At 46.5% G+C, this 19938-nt stretch overlaps 1 protein-coding gene across 5 annotated transcripts in view; it reads right to left on the bottom strand.

Annotated features, from left to right (window-relative positions):
* Positions 1-246: 246 nt before the first annotated feature.
* Positions 247-19938, bottom strand: part of LOC139405569 (semaphorin-4B-like) — an 87291-nt gene continuing 67599 nt past the window's right edge. For all 5 annotated transcript variants that reach the window (XM_071147984.1, XM_071148000.1, XM_071148006.1 and 2 more), the window contains 9 exons: positions 19819-19935; positions 19316-19473; positions 16146-16327; positions 15659-15809; positions 6809-7019; positions 6581-6696; positions 5812-5969; positions 5381-5472; positions 247-5086 (listed from right to left, as the gene is read on the bottom strand). In XM_071147984.1, coding sequence (XP_071004085.1) covers positions 4311-5086; positions 5381-5472; positions 5812-5969; positions 6581-6696; positions 6809-7019; positions 15659-15809; positions 16146-16327; positions 19316-19473; positions 19819-19935 — 1961 coding nt within the window. In that variant the 3' untranslated portion in view covers positions 247-4310. The remainder of the gene's footprint in view (positions 5087-5380; positions 5473-5811; positions 5970-6580; positions 6697-6808; positions 7020-15658; positions 15810-16145; positions 16328-19315; positions 19474-19818; positions 19936-19938) is intronic.

Here is a 19938-nt window from a genome sequence, read left to right as displayed (position 1 = left end):
TTTATCAAGAATACTTGCCTGCCTGCCATTGTTACACTGTACGCATACTCAGTAATTAACTCCACCCTACCATGTGATACCCCTAGCCATACTTCTTTTTACTACTGCGACAGAAACACCACTACTAAAAAAACACAGAACTACACTATTAGCTTATTTGTTTTACATGATAATGCAAGAATTAGACTCACATAAAAAAAAGACTGAACAAGTTCAACAGGAACTTTCCGCGCTCTTCTTTGCATGTTTTTATTTGAGTCTGGTGGAATGCGTCAGCGAAACGCTGTGCTCCACCTTAATGTGACTAATGTGTTGACAGAAGACACAGTCACTGTTAACATTTTACTAATCAAAGAACAGAGGGGATAAAAATGGCTCACACATACTGCTTTTAAAGAACATACCAATACCAACATTCCTTACTGTAATGACAGAAATCCCTTTTTACATTACAATAAATCTTCTGAAAGTTGTTGATAATATTGTGGCCACACAGGGGCAGTGTAAGAGCAGAATCAGGCAAGTCTGGAACTACTTCTTACACCAGTACAGTATTTGTATCCATTTAGCAATGACTGAACCTTTATGATATAGACAGATTTTGAACATTTGTTTGATTGGTGCATAATCAAGTGCAGCAATGTGACAAGCACAACTTGTGTCCTGGATCCTGTCTACATTGAGGTTATTCTCTAATTTCATGTGGCATTACAACTATAGAGTTCATGAACCATATAGGAAACTAATTGTATCCATTTATCTTTATTTAAAAAAAAATGTAAATAAAGTGCTTTTATGTACAGAACAATAAAAACAACTGAAACAGTAGTGATGTATAATATTTAAAAAAAATACAGTTCACAAGAGCTTTTTACATTGGCAGCTCAATTTACAAAGCATTTTAACATTCAAACTTACAAGACATGTTGACATGAGTCAGAGAAACTTGTTACACTGTCACAATTAGAAGGCTTGGCTGAAGTGGTTCTTCAACTAACAGAGGTGCCTTACTGCAACTCAGTAGGAGCTTATAACAGCAGTCTCAAATCTTATGTAAGTGTATATTCATTTGGAGCAGTGATCAAACAAGAGATTTATATGCTGCATGTCTGAACCTATTATGCTAGATATTCAGGCTGATTTTGTTCTGCATTCGGCTAATGTATTATTGAGTTTAGATAACTTTACTCATCTGATCCAAGCTGTCATTTCTTCACTTGCAATCTTTGTCACAAAATGAAAAATGATCATGAAATGTTCAGTTGTCAAGACAATGTTGCAACTGCTTCTCCTCCCATCTTTGTTACAATTGGAGTCATTGAAACCCTGATGGAGTTCACAAGTGTTGTGCAGACCTTACCAGTATGGGATTTCTGTACAGGTTGAGACTATAATTCCATATACAGGGGTTTGCAATAGTGTCAACACAGAAATACATTGTGACTGAAGTTGAAGCCATTCTAACAGAGTTGTTGTACTGATACTGGCCATAATCTAAAGGAATTCACTCAATGTGTTGTAATTGTATTGTTGGGCATGCCCAGTAGAGTCCTACAGTCTATTCTGTCGTACATATCATGCAGGTGATGTTGCTGCTGCTACCAGGTTATCCATGTGATTAATTAATGTCACAAAGACAGGAGAACACATTTAGTAGCCCAAGATGTACAACTCAATTCTTTAACTTTGCTTAAAAGGCATGAAAAAATAAATTGAAAACCTAATACATAATTCAACAAAATCCTAATTTGTATCCCAAACTAAGTCTTTCCAACATTCTGTGCAAAAACAACGCATTCTTAAGGTGTTTGCTGGTTCTGCACGTTCACCACAATGATACAACTTTCACCAGTCTTCTCCAATACAATACAAATGTACATTATATACAATCAGCCAACATGGCAGTCCTTTAGCAGTATGCTTTTTGCACAGCTACTTTGTCATTTTTTAAAAATTGTCCCTTGTACAAAATTCAATATCTAGAATAAGCTTAAATAAACAGTTTTACTTAGAAATTGTTTTGGAATACTTGTATCACCACATTCCACAACACAATGTTGCAAGAGTTCATATTTACCACAATTTTGCACTGACATTGCAACATCTATGGAATAAGAAATTGATATTCTTTCATTTTAAATGTAGAATTATTATTTATTTCCCATCATGAACAGCTGAAAACATATACCTGTTATTGGGTATTGTAATGGCTGAATAAAGCCCTTGCTTTTGGATGATAAAATATTCTGCAGGTTCTATTACTTTAACAATATCGGTTTCTATAGTAGTTTTTTTTAAACACACACATTCCTCCATTAACTGGTACATAACTGCTGTGTGACCTTTCGCTCCATGTTGGTAAAACCCATTTTACAGTCATTAGTGTCATTAAACCAGAGGTGATGGTTGTAACTATGACAGCTTTCATATGCACTACGTTATGAATGGCCTAAGAACATACTGTTCGGTACAGTACATGCTGAATCAGTCAGGCCCATTAAACATAAGACATTAATTTGACATGATTGTGTTGGATAGGATGAAAAAAGAAGATGCATGATTTAAAAACAAGTTATTTTTGGCACAACGATCACTTTGTTTACATAAATTAACACGCAGGAGCTTGGTTGCCTCTGGGTGTGTCACATCAACGACACTAAGAGCTCCATAGCCCACTGGCTGATTCTCTGTTGTTCCCACTCTTCCTTTGGCTCTTCTAAACTCTGCTGTCTACTGGTTTCTGAATAACAGGACCAGAACAGAGCTATCTAAACAATGTGGTGAACAGGTTTTTATAGTCTCAGCCCACTTTAACTTGGTGACTGAATTTGGATTGAAGGAATCATTTCCTGACTGGCACTCTGAACTAGTCATTAACCATTTTATACTGGGACTTCAGCCTAGCTACATCAACTCCAGGCCTAGTGATAGTCTTTATCTCATCCCATGCCTCTATGACACAGAAATGGCTCAAAATCATTTGCATACTAAATTGCATGTGAGTATGCCTCTCATTCTCTGTAATTAAGAATGTGCTTGCAGTCTCAAGATCAGATTTCGGTGTGACCTTTCACCCCACTTCACATGATGTGCTTTGCATAGTCTGTCTGCTCCACAATGAACAATATGTTAATACCTGGTCTAGGGTCTTCCCGAATGTCAAGAGTACATTTCAAACCTGTGAATGTCAATCTTACACAACTTAGGCACCATATCCTCCAATACTTTGGGACTTACAAACCCCATCTGTGCCACTCTGGTGGAGCAGAGCAGTGGGCCTCAAAAATACCTCTCCAGTGTTATGTTATTCTGTTGTGTGCTGTTTTAACCTCACCTCATTCCAGGTGGTCACTACCTCTTTCATTCCTTCCTCATTGGTTCCTCTCCATGTCTCTCTGGTACTGCTAGCCCTTCTCTTGACCAGTGGATACCATTCTAATGCCTGTCTGGTTATGCTGCATTGAGGTTTATGTACAGTTTAAACTGCCTTAAATTAATAGGGGCGGCAGGTAGCCTAGTGGTTAGCGCGTTGGGCCAGTAACCGAAAGGTTGCTGGATTGAATCCCCGAGCTGACAAGGTAAACCTCTGTTGTTCTACCCCTGAACAAGGCAGTTAACCCACTGTTCCCCGGTAGACCGTCTTTGTAAATAAGAATTTGTTCTTAACTGACTTGCCTAGTTAAATAAAGGTGTAAAAAAATTGCTGTTATAACTAAGTCATAGGCCTAATGATCTAATGTTTGAATACGAGGTTGTATATTCCACTGCTATCCATGCACTGAGTCTGTCTCAGTGCAGGGCTAAGCCCATGCTTATGGATGTAGGTGGGAGAGTTAAGGGTCAGTTCTTGACCCATAGAGTATCTCTCTACTTTCAATTCAATGCCAACAGAGTATTTGGACGGATTGAGTGGCAAAGCATACAAACATGACTAAACCATATACAAATTGTTACAGAAGGACAATATCAGCTGTATGTGTCCTATACCCACCATGAGCATAATTCCACGGCTTCAATAGTCTGAAGGCAATCTGTATCAGCTTCTCTTCATTGTGCTTCAGATGCACTAGGGAAAGAAGAGTCACTGAACAAGGAAATGAGAACTGACTATAGGGACAAAATGAAAAAGACAAATGTGCAAAATCAGTGTAATGAAATGTCCCTCTTTGCGAAGAGGTTGGCGGTTTTCAGTGTTCCCTCCTTTAGTGTTTTTCTTTTCTTTCACTTATAGTCCCCTCTTTCCTTACAGTTCAAAGTTAGTCACTCTGCATTACAGTTTTATCTCCTGCTCAAGTTGATCAAAGCCGTCCTCACACAATGGAGTCTTTGATCTCTGAGCCCAGTCTCACCCGAGGCCGCGGGCAGGTGTGCGAGATCTCTACAGTGCTCTCCTTCAAGTTCAGAGGCCTCTTCTCTGACTCTGAGAAGCTCTTGCTGTTGTCTGGTGATGAGCATTCATGTGACGGCGTGTTGCAGATGTAGTTGTCATTGAGGGTCTGGTAACCCTTGTGGTCTGACACAGATGCTGGAACTGTGTTGTTGCCATTCAGAGGCAAGTTTTCTGCTGGCTTCCCCACTATCCTGGGTTTCTTCTGCTGCATGTTAGGACACTCACCCTCCTTCAGCATGGACTTCATGCGGTCACGGTTCCTATAGACCACAAACAGGGAGAAGACCACCAGGGAGAAGCCCAGCAGGGCACACACTACGATCAGCTCGTTCCAGTAGGTCTTGGTGTTGATCTGCGGGGAGCGGGTCTCTCCAGGTAGGATGATTGGCTCCTCCTGGGGGACCAGAGGGGTGCGTGAGTGGCCGATCAGGGTGGTGCTCTCCTGTCTGGCCTCACCTCTCACACAGTAGTTGGCCAGGAGTTGCCTGAAGCCCTCCTCCACTGACCAGCACTCATAGGTCTCCTGTCTGTCAGCCTGGGCCACCACCACTAGACCTCCCTCAGGACTGGGGTACAGGAAGTGACCTGCACCCTCACTGTACTCCCACTTCCTCTCAGCCAGGTTGGAGCGCAGCTTACAGGGCAGCACTTTGAATGTGTTGGCTGGGATCATTATCACCTGGCATGAAGACATCCCTGCAGACAACAAAAGGAAGGGCTTTTTCATTTTTCATTTGTGAAAGCAAGTCCATCCCAGGTAGTTTGAACAAACTGCATTATTATATCACTGTGGTAGCTGAGTAGGAGTGCGCTGAGAAGGAATAAATTAAATGAGCTGGGTACGAATAATGATGGTAAGGGAATATTGGAATAAAATTGTCAGCAAAATGTTAATTTAAATGCAGCAGTCCAGGAGTAGAGCACAGTGGTACAGTATAGAGCCGAAAGGATTTAGTCCAGCAGGAGCAGATGGTATGGTACCGTACTTACGTGTGGGTGGGGGTTTAACAAAGCGAGGGCTGGGCTGTGTCTTGTTGCAGATAACTGATGTGTCTGCCTCGTCCACATCCTGCTGCCAGTGGCTGAGAAAACAGACAACAGTAAATCAGAGAAATGGGTGTCTCAGAACAGCTCTAACGTGCACTATCAATCTACACAGATGGTCTTGACAGACTACAGTGTTAGTCTGCACATAAGCAGACAGCATTGAACATTTTCCTGTATTGTCACTTTTTCTTTGGAGTAGTCAAATGTTCTGGAAAGTTTTCAGTCATTATGAGAGCTTAGCATCAAAATAGTTTATACCTATCTCTTACATGCCAATACAAGGCTAGTATCTATTTGATGAGTAACACCTACATCTCTCTGAGTGGACCATGGAAATGTAAAGTATAATGGTTGGTGGTCTGGATGAAATATACCTATCTGGTGGAGCCAGCCTGACATCCAGGCACTGCCTCCCTGTCCAGGCACAGTAAGGGTCTCTGGACAGGACACACTCTCCACAGCTCTGGTAGTTGGAGCAGTTGGCCACAGGGACCTCTACTAGGCCAGAGTAGGAGGACACAAACAGCAGGCCCTGTAGAGAGACCAGTCAGTCAGTCAGATGCCAGGGAGGAATAGCCCTAGGTCATGTATTCACATACAGTTACCCCTCTTTAATATAGTATCAATACCATCCCCTCTACGAACCCAATGCTGGAATAACATCACAGACTAACAGCACAGACTAACAGCACAGACTACCAGCACAGACTACCAGCACAGGCTACCAGCACAGGCTACCAGCACAGGCTAACATCACAGGCTAACAGCACAGACTAACAGCACAGGCTACCAGCACAGGCTACCAGCACAGGCTAACATCACAGGCTAACAGCACAGGCTAACAGCACAGAGTAACAGCACAGAGTAACAGCACAGAGTAACAGCACAGAGTAACACAGGACAAGATTCATGATGGGTCACACGCCGTTTACAACCCATCTGTTTTCAGTTCCCCTGAGAGGAAGTTGCATGCAATTATCCCAATGAATGTAAGCTGAGCTCCCCTTCAAGCTCCGGCTCTCTTCACGGCTCATGGGACCCCTAAGCTGATAGTGCTGACATTTAGTGAGCTCAATATTACTACCACTATGAGGAGATGCTTCAGAAATAAACAGAGTTCCCACTCTACACTCTGTACTGTACCTTTTCAGACTCCAGTTCTATGTGTTCTACAGGCTGGGGGTCAGTGAAGAGCACCATCTCCTCAATGATGTGCATCTTGTTGTTGACATTAATGGCTTTGTGGAGTCTTCCGTCATCTGCCAGAGACATATGACAGAACAGTAGATGGTTAATGTCTGCTAGAGCTCTGCCTCTCATACAGAACAGGAAAGGGGGAGAAGTTCTGTCAGCAGAGCCTGTTTACAGTACCTGTTCCAATGAAGAGCACATTGTAGTGTTTGTGGATAGCCTGGACCCGGTGGACAGCTATCTGGGTGTAGCGGACGCTGCGTTTCAGCAGGAGGGGCTGGCTGCGGATCACACTGTCCATCAGGAAGTGGTCCTTGACGAAGTTCAATACCTTGTCAGGCATGTGCATGGAGGAGGGGATGCCCTGGTCCCGGGCTGCATTAGTGATGCACTGTGGAAGAAACACAGGGAGTCTCATAAGCACACACTGGTCTACAATACACACTACACAACCATACTACGGCCCCATGCCTACTCCCCCATCAATATGTGTTTGTATCCTTCAGTTGATGTGGCCATGATAACACTACCAGGAAATGAAAGTAGCAGCAGCTTTTTGATAACATCAGGCCTTCTGGGAAGAGGGCAGCCAGTGACAGCAGATAAACAGATAACTTAGCTGCTTAAGCACTGATGTTCAGGCCAGATTGGTGATGTGACTAAGGCAGGCTAGAACATATCAGACCTGCACACACGAGGTTGGCTAAAGTTTACTGTAGACTTCCCAATGGAAAAATTTTGCGCATATATTATAACAATATTTTGGTGTTAGGTAGCTTTCAGCAGTTTTTTTCTTCGGCTGTTCGAGCACACATTCTTTCCTTGAGGCTTGTTGTCACAACTTCTACCGAAGTCGATGCCTCTCCTTGTTCGGGTGGTGTTCGGCAGTCGACGTTGCCGGTCTTCTAGCCATCGCCGATCCATTTTCCATTTGTTTTGTCTCTTTTTCCCACACATCTGGTTCTCATTTCCCTCATTATGTGTTTTGTATTTAACCCTCTGTTCCCCCCATGTCTTTGTGTGGTATTGTTTATTGTAAGTGCACATTTTGTTTTACTGGTGCGCGTCAGGTTATTGTGCCCGTACTTTGTATTTCTTATGTCGTTGGTTTAACTATTAAACTTCTCCGGCTATTATCAAGTTCTGCTCTCCTGCGTCTGACTTCCCTGCCACCAGATACGCACCCCTTACAATTGTAGTTCGGTAGTCAAAGTTTACGCCACTTCGTCGGTGATTGGTCAACAGTAGATTCTTTAAATGTTTGTTGTCATTCAAAGACAGGCGACTAGTTTTCATGTAAATGTCTTCACTTGAAAAAGACTGCACCTAACATTTTAGTTAAAACTGCGTGACTAAGACCTCCTTGGCAAAAATGTCAAAATGAATGACAGATTTCTTGAGTTATCTTAGATAATTTCGGACTATTTTGAGGAAGTGTACTGGCTGATACAGCGTTTCATGAAGATGGCAGACGTTTTACGTGCTCCTAACCAACTGTTAACGAGTCTGATGAGCCCGACGTGAAGGACATACTGCTTTCCGGGAACAGACCCAAATCCCTGTAATTTGCATGAAGAGAAGGCAGAGAAAAATAGTTCACATTGTCGGATGTGGCTGGGCTTACAAACCATCACAGACTACAAAGAGAAGCACAGCCGAGAGCTGCCCAGTGATACGAGCCTACCAGATGAGCTAAACTACTTCTATGCTCGCCTCGAGGCAATTAACACTGAAATATGCATGAGAGCACCAGCTGTTCCGGACAACTGTGTGATCACGCTCTCCACAGCCGATGTGAGTAATAACTTTAAACAGGTCAACATTCACAAGGCCGCAGGGCCAGACGGATTACCAGGATGTGTACTGCGAGAATGCGCTGATCAACTGGCAAGTGTCTTCACTGACATTTTAAACCTCTCCCTGTAGTACCACCATAGTACCTGTGTCCAAAAACACTAAGGTAACCTGCCTAAATAACTACCGACCCGTAGCACAAGTGCATTGAAAGGCTGGTCATGGCTCACATCAACAAAATTATCCCAGAAACGCTAGATCCACTCTGATTTGCATACCGGCCTAACAGATCCACAGATGATGCAATCTCTATTGCACTCCATACTGCCCTTTCCCACCTGGACAAAAGGAACATCTATGTGAGAATGCTATTCATTGACTACAGCTCAGCGTTCAACACCATAGTGCCCTCAAAGCTCATCAATAAGCTAAGGACCCTGGGACTAAACACCTCCCTCTGAAACTGGATCATTGACTTTCTTTTCTTTTTTTGTTTCTTTTTTTGTTGAATTTTACTCCTTTTTCTCCCCAATTTCGTGGTATCCAATTGTTAGTAGCTACTATCTTGTCTCATCGCTACAACTCCCGTACGGGCTCGGGAGAGACAAAGGTTGAAAGTCATGCGTCTTCCGATACACAACCCAACCATGCTTCTTATGTTATGGTGAGTGAATGAGGACCCAAAAGCGAACTAACTTAAACAGAGCTTCTTTAATAACCAAACATAGGTAGGCTCAGATAGACCGGCAGATTCCGACAGGACAGGACAAGGTTACAGCAAACATGACGATAGTCTGGCTCAGGCATGAAACACAAACAAGAATCCGACAAGGACAGGAACAGAAACAGAGAGAGATATAGGGACCTAATCAGAGGGAAAAAGGGAACAGGTGGGAAACGGGGTGAATGGGTAGTTAGAGGAGACAAGGAACAGCTGGGAGAAAGCGGGGGAGAAAAGGTAACCTAACAATGACCAGCAGAGGGAGACAGGGTGAAGGGAAAGGACAGAGACAAGACACAACATGACAGTACCCCCCCACTCACCGAGCGCCTCCTGGCGCACTCGAGGAGGAAACCTGGCGGCAACGGAGGAAATCCTCGATCAGCGCACGGTCCAGCACGTCCCGAGAGGGAACCCAACTCCTCTCCTCAGGACCGTACCCCTCCCAATCGACAAGGTACTGGTGACCACGGCCCCGAGGACGCATGTCCAAAATCCTGCGGACCCTGTAGATGGGTGCGCCCTCGACAAGGATGGGGGGGGGGGGGGGGGGAAGACGAGCGGGGGCGCGAAGAACGGGCTTAATACAGGAGACATGGAAGACCGGGTGGACGCGACGAAGGTATCGCGGAAGAAGAAGTCGAACTGCGACAGGATTAATGACCCGAGAAATACGGAACGGACCAATGAACCGCGGGGTCAACTTGCGAGAAGCCGTCTTAAGGGGAAGGTTCTGAGTGGAGAGCCAAACTCTCTGACCGCGACAATATCTAGGACTCTTAGTTCTACGCTTATTAGCAGCCCTCACAGTCTGCGCCCTATAACGGCAAAGTGCAGACCTGACCCTCTTCCAGGTGCGCTCGCAACGTTGGACAAAAGCCTGAGCGGAGGGGACGCTGGACTCGGCGAACTGAGATGAGAACAGCGGAGGCTGGTACCCGAGGCTACTCTGAAAAGGAGATAGCCCGGTCGCAGATGAAGGAAGCGAGTTGTGGGCGTATTCTGCCCAGGGGAGCTGTTCTGACCAAGACGCAGGGTTGCGAAAAGAAAGACTGCGTAAGATGCGACCAATAGTCTGATTGGCCCGTTCTGCTTGACCGTTAGACTGGGGGTGAAAGCCGGAAGAGAGACTGACGGAAGCCCCAATCAAACGGCAAAACTCCCTCCAAAATTGAGACGTGAATTGCGGACCTCTGTCCGAAACGACGTCTGACGGAAGGCCATGAATTCTGAAAACATTCTCGATGATGATTTGTGCCGTCTCTTTAGCAGAAGGAAGCTTAGCAAGGGGAATGAAATGAGCCGCCTTAGAGAACCTATCGACAACCGTAAGAATAACAGTCTTCCCCGCTGACGAAGGCAGTCCGGTGACAAAATCTAAGGCGATGTGAGACCACGGTCGAGAGGGAATAGGAAGCGGCCTGAGACGGCCGGCAGGAGGAGAGTTACCGGACTTAGTCTGCGCGCAGACCGAACAAGCAGCCACGAAACGACGCGTGTCATGCTCCCGGGTGGGCCACCAAAAACGCTGGCGAATGGAAGCAAGCGTACCCCGAACGCCAGGGTGGCCGGCTAACTTGGCAGAGTGAGCCCACTGAAGAACGGCCAGACGAGTAGGAACGGGAACGAAAAGAAGGTTCCTAGGACAAGCGCGCGGCGACGGAGTGTGAGTGAGCGCTTGTTTTACCTGCCTCTCAATTCCCCAGACAGTCAACCCGACAACACGCCCCTCAGGGAGAATCCCCTCGGGGTCAGTGGAGGCTACTGAAGAACTGAAGAGACGAGACAAAGCATCAGGCTTGGTGTTCTTAGAGCCCGGACGATAAGAAATCACGAACTCGAAACGAGCGAAAAACAGCGCCCAACGCGCCTGACGCGCATTAAGTCGTTTGGCAGAACGGATGTACTCAAGGTTCCTATGGTCAGTCCAAACGACAAAAGGAACGGTCGCCCCCTCCAACCACTGTCGCCATTCGCCTAGGGCTAACCGGATGGCGAGCAGTTCGCGGTTACCCACATCATAGTTACGTTCCGACGGCGACAGGCGATGAGAAAAATACGCGCATGGGTGGACCTTGTCGTCAGAGAGGGAGCGCTGAGAAAGAATGGCTCCCACGCCCACCTCTGACGCGTCAACCTCGACAACGAACTGTCTAGAGACGTCAGGTGTAACAAGGATAGGAGCGGATGTAAAACGATTCTTGAGGAGATCAAAAGCTCCCTGGGCGGAAACGGACCACTTAAAGCACGTCTTGACAGAAGTAAGGGCTGTGAGAGGAGCGGCCACCTGACCGAAATTACGGATGAAACGACGATAGAAGTTCGCGAAGCCGAGAAAGCGCTGCAGCTCGACGCGTGACTTAGGGACGGGCCAATCAATGACAGCTTGGACTTTAGCGGGATCCATCTTAATGCCTTCAGCGGAAATAACAGAACCGAGAAATGTGACGGAGGAGGCATGAAAAGTGCACTTCTCAGCCTTCACAAAAAGACAATTCTCTAAAAGGCGCTGGAGGACACGTCGAACGTGCTGAACATGAATCTGGAGTGACGGTGAAAAAATCAGGATATCGTCAAGGTAAACGAAAACAAAGATGTTCAGCATGTCTCTCAGGACATCATTGACTAATGCCTGAAAGACAGCTGGAGCGTTAGCGAGGCCGAAAGGAAGAACCCGGTATTCAAAGTGCCCTAACGGAGTGTTAAACGCCGTCTTCCACTCGTCCCCCTCCCTGATGCGCACGAGATGGTAAGCGTTACGAAGGTCCAACTTAGTGAAAAACCTGGCTCCCTGCAGGATCTCGAAGGCTGAAGACATAAGAGGAAGCGGATAACGATTCTTAACTGTTATGTCATTCAGCCCTCGATAATCTATGCAGGGGCGCAGAGACCCGTCCTTCTTCTTGACAAAAAAAAACCCCGCTCCGGCGGGAGAGGAGGAGGGGACTATGGTACCGGCGTCAAGAGCTACAGACAAATAATCCTCGAGAGCCTTACGTTCGGGAGCCGACAGAGAGTATAGTCTACCCCGGGGGGGAGTGGTTCCCGGAAGGAGATCAATACTACAATCATACGACCGGTGTGGAGGAAGAGAGGTGGCCCTGGACCGACTGAACACCGTGCGCAGATCGTGATATTCCTCCGGCACCCCTGTCAAATCACCAGGCTCCTCCTGTGAAGAAGAGACAGAGGAAACAGGAGGGATAGCCGACATTAAACATTTCACATGACAAGAGACGTTCCAGGAGAGGATAGAATTACTAGACCAATTAATGGAAGGATTATGACAAACTAGCCAGGGATGGCCCAAAACAACAGGTGTAAAAGGTGAACGAAAAATCAAAAAAGAAATGGTTTCGCTATGATTACCAGAAACAGTGAGGGTTAAAGGTAGCGTCTCACGCTGAATCCTGGGGAGAGGACTACCATCCAGGGCGAACAAGGCCGTGGACTCCCTTAACTGTCTGAGAGGAATGTCATGTTCCCGAGCCCAGGTCTCGTCCATAAAACAGCCCTCCGCCCCAGAGTCTATTAAGGCACTGCAGGAAGCTGACGAACCGGTCCAGCGTAGATGGACCGACAAGGTAGTGCAGGATCTTGAAGGAGAGACAGGAGTAGTAGCGCTCACCAGTAGCCCTCCGCTTACTGATGAGCTCTGGCTTTTACTGGACATGAAGTGACAAAATGACCAGCAGAACCGCAATAGAGACAGAGGCGGTTGGTGATTCTCCGTTCCCTCTCCTTAGTCGAGATGCGGATACCTCCCAGCTGCATAGGCTCAGCTCCCGAGCCGGCAGAGGAAGATGGTAGTGATGCGGAGAGGGGGGCAACGGAGAACGCGAGCTCCTTTCCACGAGCTCGGTGACGCAGATCAACCCGTCGCTCAATGCGAATAGCGAGTTCAATCAGGGAATCCACGCTGGAAGGAACCTCCCGGGAGAGAATCTCATCCTTTACCTCGGCGCGGAGACCCTCCAGAAAACGAGCGAGCAAAGCCGGCTCGTTCCAGCCACTGGAGGCAGCAAGAGTGCGAAACTCAATAGAGTAGTCTGTTATGGATCGATTACCTTGACATAGGGAAGACAGGGCCCTGGAAGCCTCCTCCCCAAAAACAGATCGATCAAAAACCCGTATCATCTCCTCCTTAAAGTCCTGATACTGGTTAGTACACTCAGCCCTTGCCTCCCAGATTGCCGTGCCCCACTCACGAGCCCGTCCAATAAGGAGAGATATGACGTAGGCGACACGAGCAGTGCTCCTGGAGTAAGTGTTGGGCTGGAGAGAAAACACAATATCACACTGGGTGAGGAACGAGCGGCATTCAGTGGGCTCCCCAGAGTAACACGGCGGGTTATTGATTCTGGGCTCCGGAGATTCGAAAGCCCTGGAAGTGGCCGGTGGATCGAGGCGGAGATGGTGAACCTGTTCTGTGAGGTTGGAGACTTGGGTGGCCAGGGTCTCAACGGCATGTCGAGCAGCAGACACTTCCTGCTCGTGTCTGCCTAGCATCGCTCCCTGGATCCCGACGGCTGAGTGGAGAGGATCCGAAGTCGCTGGGTCCATTCTTGGTCGGATTCTTCTGTTATGGTGAGTGAATGAGGACCCAAAAGCGAACTAACTTAAACAGAGCTTCTTTAATAACCAAACATAGGTAGGCTCAGATAGACCGGCAGATTCCGACAGGACAGGACAAGGTTACAGCAAACATGACGATAGTCTGGCTCAGGCATGAAACACAAACAAGAATCCGACAAGGACAGGAACAGAAACAGAGAGAGATATAGGGACCTAATCAGAGGGAAAAAGGGAACAGGTGGGAAACGGGGTGAATGGGTAGTTAGAGGAGACAAGGAACAGCTGGGAGAAAGCGGGGGAGAAAAGGTAACCTAACAACGACCAGCAGAGGGAGACAGGGTGAAGGGAAAGGACAGAGACAAGACACAACATGACATCTTAACACAGCACGCATCCAACCCGGAAGCCAGTCGCACCAATGTGTCGGAGGAAACACTGTGCACCTGGAAACCTTGGTTAGCGTGCACTGCGCCCAGCCCGCCACAGGAGTTGCTGGTGCGCGATGAGACAAGGATATCCCTACCGGCCAATCCCCCCCTAACCCGGACGACGCTAGGCCTATTGTGCTTCGCCCCACGGACCTCCCGGTCGCGGCCGGTTACGACAGAGCCTGGGCGCGAACCCAGAGTCTCTGGTGGCACAGCTGGCGCTGCAGTACAGCGCCCTTAACCACTGCGCCACCCGGGAAGCCTGATCCTGGACTTTCTGACGGGCCGCCCCCCAGGTGGTAAGGGTAGGTAACAATACATGCGCCTCGCTGATCCTCAACACATTGGCCCCTCAGGGGTGCATGCTCAGTCCCCTCATGTACTCCCTGTTCACTCATGACTGCCCGGCCAGGCACAACTCCAACACCATCATTAAGTTTGCCGATGACACAACAGTGGTAGGCCTGATCACTGACAACGATGAGACAACATATAGGGAAGAGGTCAGAGACCTGGCCGTGTGGTGCCAGACAACCTCTCCCTCAGCATGATCAAGACAAAGGAGATGATTGTGGACTACAGGAAAAGAAGGACCAAGCACGCCCCCATTCTCATCAACAGGGCTGTAGTGGAGCAGGTTGAGAGCTTCAGGTTCCATGGCGTCCACATCACCAACAAACTAACATGGTCCAAGCACACCAAGACAGTCGTGAAGAAGGCACAACAAAACGTGTTCCCCCTCAGCAGACTGAAAAGATTTGGCATGGGTCCTCAGATCCTCAAAAGGTTCTATAGCTGTACCACTCCCTGGTATGGCCATTGATCGGCCTCCGACCACAAGGCACTACAGAGGGTATTGCGTACGGCCCAGTACATCACCGGGGCCAAGCTTCCTGCCATCCAGGACCTCTATACCAGGCGGTGTCAGAGGAAGGCCTTAAAAATGGTCAAATACTCCAGACACCCTAGTCGTAGACTGTTCTCTCTCCTATCGCACAGCAAGCGGTACCGGAGTGCCAAGTCTAGGTCCAAAAGGTTTCTAAACAGCTTCTACCCCCCAAGCCATAAGACTCCTCCCCCCCCCCCTTATGCCGCTGTTACTCTATTATTATCTATGCATTGTCACTTTAATAACTCTACCTACATGTACATATTACCTCAATTACCTCGACTAACCGGTGCCCCCTGCACATTGACTCTGTATTGTTATTTTAATGCTGCTCTTTAATTACTTGTTCCTTTTATTTCTTACTCTTATTTTTTAAACTGCATTGTTGGTTAGGGGATTGTAAGTAAGCATTTCACTGTAAGGTTGTTACCTGTTGTACCTGTTGTATTCGGCGCATGTGACTAATACAATTTGATTTGATTGATTTGATTTGAACAGGGACAAACCGCTTTTTGTACTTCTGGTGTACCAAATGCAACTGCACTATTGGTGTGATCGAGGCGTAATTCAGGTTAGTGGTACTGTGTCAGCTGTCCAGCAGAGGGCAGTGGACACTAACTCACCGTTCCAGGCCGTGGCTCAGGGACAGGGTGGTTGTAGGTGTACCACTGCTGGGTCTCCCGGTTGACCTCCCGGTAACGGCCGTTGAAGGCCTTCTCCACCTGTTCCATGGTGAAGGCACACACTGCTGAGCTGCCAGAGGCCCCTTTATACCTGGGATAACACCACACAGCAGTTAGGCTGCATCACATTCCTCTTCCCCCAAGTCATCCTATTCTTTACTCTGACAGTAGTGCCGAACTAATATAAAGTACGTGATCAATAATGTCTCCAATACACCATAGACAAACAGAGGGAATGGAGGTGTGGCTGTTTGCCCACGACTGGGTCAATGATAGTCTGCTATAAACTGTATGGAAAATGTTATTGAGGAGATGAGTGTAATACCAACCAACCCAGACACAGAATATTTCATTACCCAAATCAATAGAAAATCCTACACACTCTCGCATATGTACTGTATGTCTTAGTGACAAAGTGTTTCCTCACCACTGTGAAGTGAAGACCCCATAGAACACGGTGTTCTTCCAGTCTTCTGGGCGGGGCGTCAACACAAACATGTCCTGGATGATGTTGAAGGGGAAGCCATCGTCAGGCAGCGAACAGAGGAGCTGTGCTTTTAGGAAGGTGGTCCATTTCTTCTGCAGCACCCTCTCTCCTCCTTTGTCACCCTGTAAAACAAATCAGAGCTTTGTTACAGTATATGGACCTGCAGTCACAGTAACCCAGTGTCCAGTAGAGGGCACAAGCATGTACGTTTAAACTGTAAACACAGTAGTTGAAATGGTGAGAATGCATAATAATCTGATGTCATGGCAAACAACTTGCCTAAATATTATTATGGTTTACATTCTGCCTGGTATACATGTTCTACACCTGTTGTATTCGGCACGTGACAAATACAGTTTGATTTGATATATGTCTGAAACATTATTCTCCCCAGTTGTTTACCTAGAAACGAGGCACTGTTTGAATTGGCATAAATGAGAACCAATATTGTAAAACCACCAGACTGACTACAACGGATTGTGGCTATAACACATCTCCCCTGGGGCAGTGGAGTTCTAGGTCAAGAAAACAATAAAAGACATCACAACTGGATGGAAGAAAAACACTGGGGCACTGGGGAGGCCAAATGCTTTTCAGTGAGAGAGAGAGAACAGGACACTGCTCACACACAATGCCTCTCCACGGACACTACCACTCTGAACCTGTGCCTGTGGCACTACCCTGCCTGGTGGGCTGTGGTCATCTATGGGAGCATGATACTTGGTTGGCTTGAGAAGCTAAAAAAGTAGCACAACTTTTCCATTAAGAAATTATTAATTCACTTAGATCACTCCAACCTCGGCATGAAAGAGATTATTTGTGAGCCTTACAGCTATGAATGCTGTACCTATACAGATAGCTGGATGTACAGGGAATGTGTGGGGACATACAACTGAAAAAAGGAATATAATTGTCTGTTTACATTCACTTGAGTCTGTGGCTCAGAGTGCAGCAATTACTCCAATTCTTGTCTGGGACATAGATCTGAGGAGATTGAAAAGGCTGAGGGTGGAACGGTAAGTCATCTTCACAGAGCACTGTTCAGAGGACTAAAAAGAAACCAAAAGAAGTCTAGTCTACATAACCCAGAGCCCTGTAAGATGTGCCTTCATCTGAGTCCCCCTCTGCCCAACATTAATCAGAGGAAATGACATCAGTGAATGGTAAAGGGAAATGACACGTGACTAATACGGAGTTTCAGAAGCAATTACTTGCTGTATTAACCCAACCAGATAATGAGCTACATGTATTCCCTGCTCTGCTCCCCTGGGTCTACCTAGTTATTATTAAAACCAGAGAGAGTGTGTACCTAAAGTCTCTCCTTCTGAATATTGGACAGAAAGTGCTCAATTCATTATCCCTTACATAAGCCTCCCTTTCCAACACGCAGGTACTCAGGGCCAGGTTGAATTTCCAGAGTTTCAGTAATAACAGCTTGTTGTGTTTTTCTGTTTTCTGCACAGCTGTTTACATCCACAATGCTCCACCCATCAAACGTTTTATTTTCAGTATTATTGTAATTCTGTATTTTTGACAATGACTTGTCTACAGTTTCACCAACACATATTGCACCATCCAAACCTTTACAAGGGGAATTCTCTACAAAGACACTATAGTGGTGTGTATGGCGTAAGGATAAGAAAGACCAGGAGCTGTAGCTAAGATACTCTGTACTCTGAGTTCAAATCACCCCTGTGATTGGCCTGCACACCACCATCCTGTGTTTCATTTTAGAGGAGAATCAAGGGTGTGTCCTGCAGTCTCATTCTAACAGTGGCAGACACACTGGTTACCATTTGACTGCCACTCAGTGTAAAGACATACACCTTCAGACAGCTACTGTAGAGAAGCCTTTCTGCTTGCAGTCTGCAGAGCCTGGGATGTATAGGCAGTCAAAATCCTATTACTAGAAACTGTCTGCTGCCTGTTTGAAATATATATAAACAAGGAAAAATATCCCTCCATTGGAACTGCAACGTATGGGGCCTCTTAAAATGCAAAAGATGCCTGTCGATGCTAAGTGTAGACGGCTTTAATGAGTTTAGCTCGTATGGCCGAGGTGGGTATTAAATTAAAAAGGCCCGGAAGCAATTGAAAATGACTTGTGAGCTGGCCCCAAAGCAGTGCTCTATTTCACATCTCATCATGGTAAATATTTTCAAATTAAGTTTGATAATGGGCTTTGGTGGATTCATTCCGTTTGTTTGTCATATGCGGGAGGACAAGGTGCTGCCTGCAGGAGGACAAGGTGCTGCCTGCAGGAGGATTGGGTGCTGCCTGCAGGAGGACAAGGTGCTGCCTGCAGGAGGACTCAGTCACACAGCTCCTCCCTTCACTGTATGCACCTCACTCTGTCCACTCTGGCAGCACTGAAATTGTTACTGCTGATCTCTTCATAAAACAAAAAAAGAAAAGAAATGCAATATTACAAGATGCTTTCCCGGAAGATTGACTGCTGGAAATGCAAAGCCTGGGAGGAGGGGTGTTGCCCATAAAACTGTCAGCTAGTATTTCACACTGTATTTGAATTGGCCATACTACAGCTGGGATAAACAAGAGGCCATGACCATGCTGTCAAAGTGAGGGCAGATTCTCTGGTCACAGAGAATAGAAGAGGTTCATTAAATTATTGTGGAGAATAGACTGGTGGTATAATGATTGGAAACCATTCCTTTCAGGTTCAAATTCTGGAAACTGAAATAAAGTGTTCCGGCTGCTCGTAGTACACCCTTGTCTGCAGGTACGTGCAGGAAAGAGGTGGAAAAGGAGAAGGCATTTTAGGTCTGCTGTGAATCCTAGCTGAACGCTAATATTTGCTGAAATGTGATAAGAGTAGAGGAGGAGGGCCCAAACAGGGGGAACTCACAGGAGGAATGTTTTTATGTAACACACACCCCTGTGTCCCTCCTACCCTGTGAAACCAACCACTTCCACCCTTAAATCCCCCACCTCACACACACATGCATACACCACATAGAAGTGTACACACACACTTCTCCCACTCTGATAGAGTCCATTAAAGTGTGTCTAGATCGGTGGGGTTGAGGAGAGCCTTGCTCAAGGGGAAAGACACTCTTTAGACAGGCCATCTCCGTTGAAGCGTCACTCACCTTACACACGCGAGCGATGCGTGACACAATGGTTTTGTCAAAAAAATCGAACTCTTTTCCTGCTTCGCTGAAGAAGAAGTAAATCTTATCGTCGTCGCCTACTGGGTTGCCTTTGGGCAGGCTCTCCTGGATGTAGGCAGAGCCCACAAAGGCTGGGTCTGGAACAACAACAAAGAAACCACAGGGTGAAATGTAAACCTAGAACTATGCATTCTAGTACACGGACATGCCTTTTACATCCACAAACGTCTTCTACTCTTATTCAGTGATTTTGCAACAGGAACTACTGCATGTTGAAATTAACAAAATACCATGGAAACGCCTATAGTTCTTCAAAGCTACGGTCATTTTCATTTATCATGTCCAGCCTGAGGTCTTCAAATACTGATTGTATGTTTAGAGGGAAACTATTTATGCATGTATCATCTAGCTTCATATACAAACAGTAGACCATGACATGAAGCAGTTACCAGATAGCTTGCTGCCTGAAGATCTGAACTTACCTTGGAGCCAGTTCAAGGAGTTTTCTGTTTTCAGGGCAGCGCCTTGGCCCAGGCTCTTGTAAATGATAGGTTCATTTCCTTGGAAATTACTGACCGTACCAGCATACAGTTCTCCATCTA

The sequence above is a fragment of the Oncorhynchus clarkii genome, chromosome 1, assembly GCF_045791955.1.
Source record: "Oncorhynchus clarkii lewisi isolate Uvic-CL-2024 chromosome 1, UVic_Ocla_1.0, whole genome shotgun sequence".
Lineage (NCBI taxonomy): Eukaryota > Metazoa > Chordata > Actinopteri > Salmoniformes > Salmonidae > Oncorhynchus > Oncorhynchus clarkii.
Note: the sequence above shows the minus strand (reverse complement) of the source record. Positions and strands in the feature narration are given on the sequence as shown.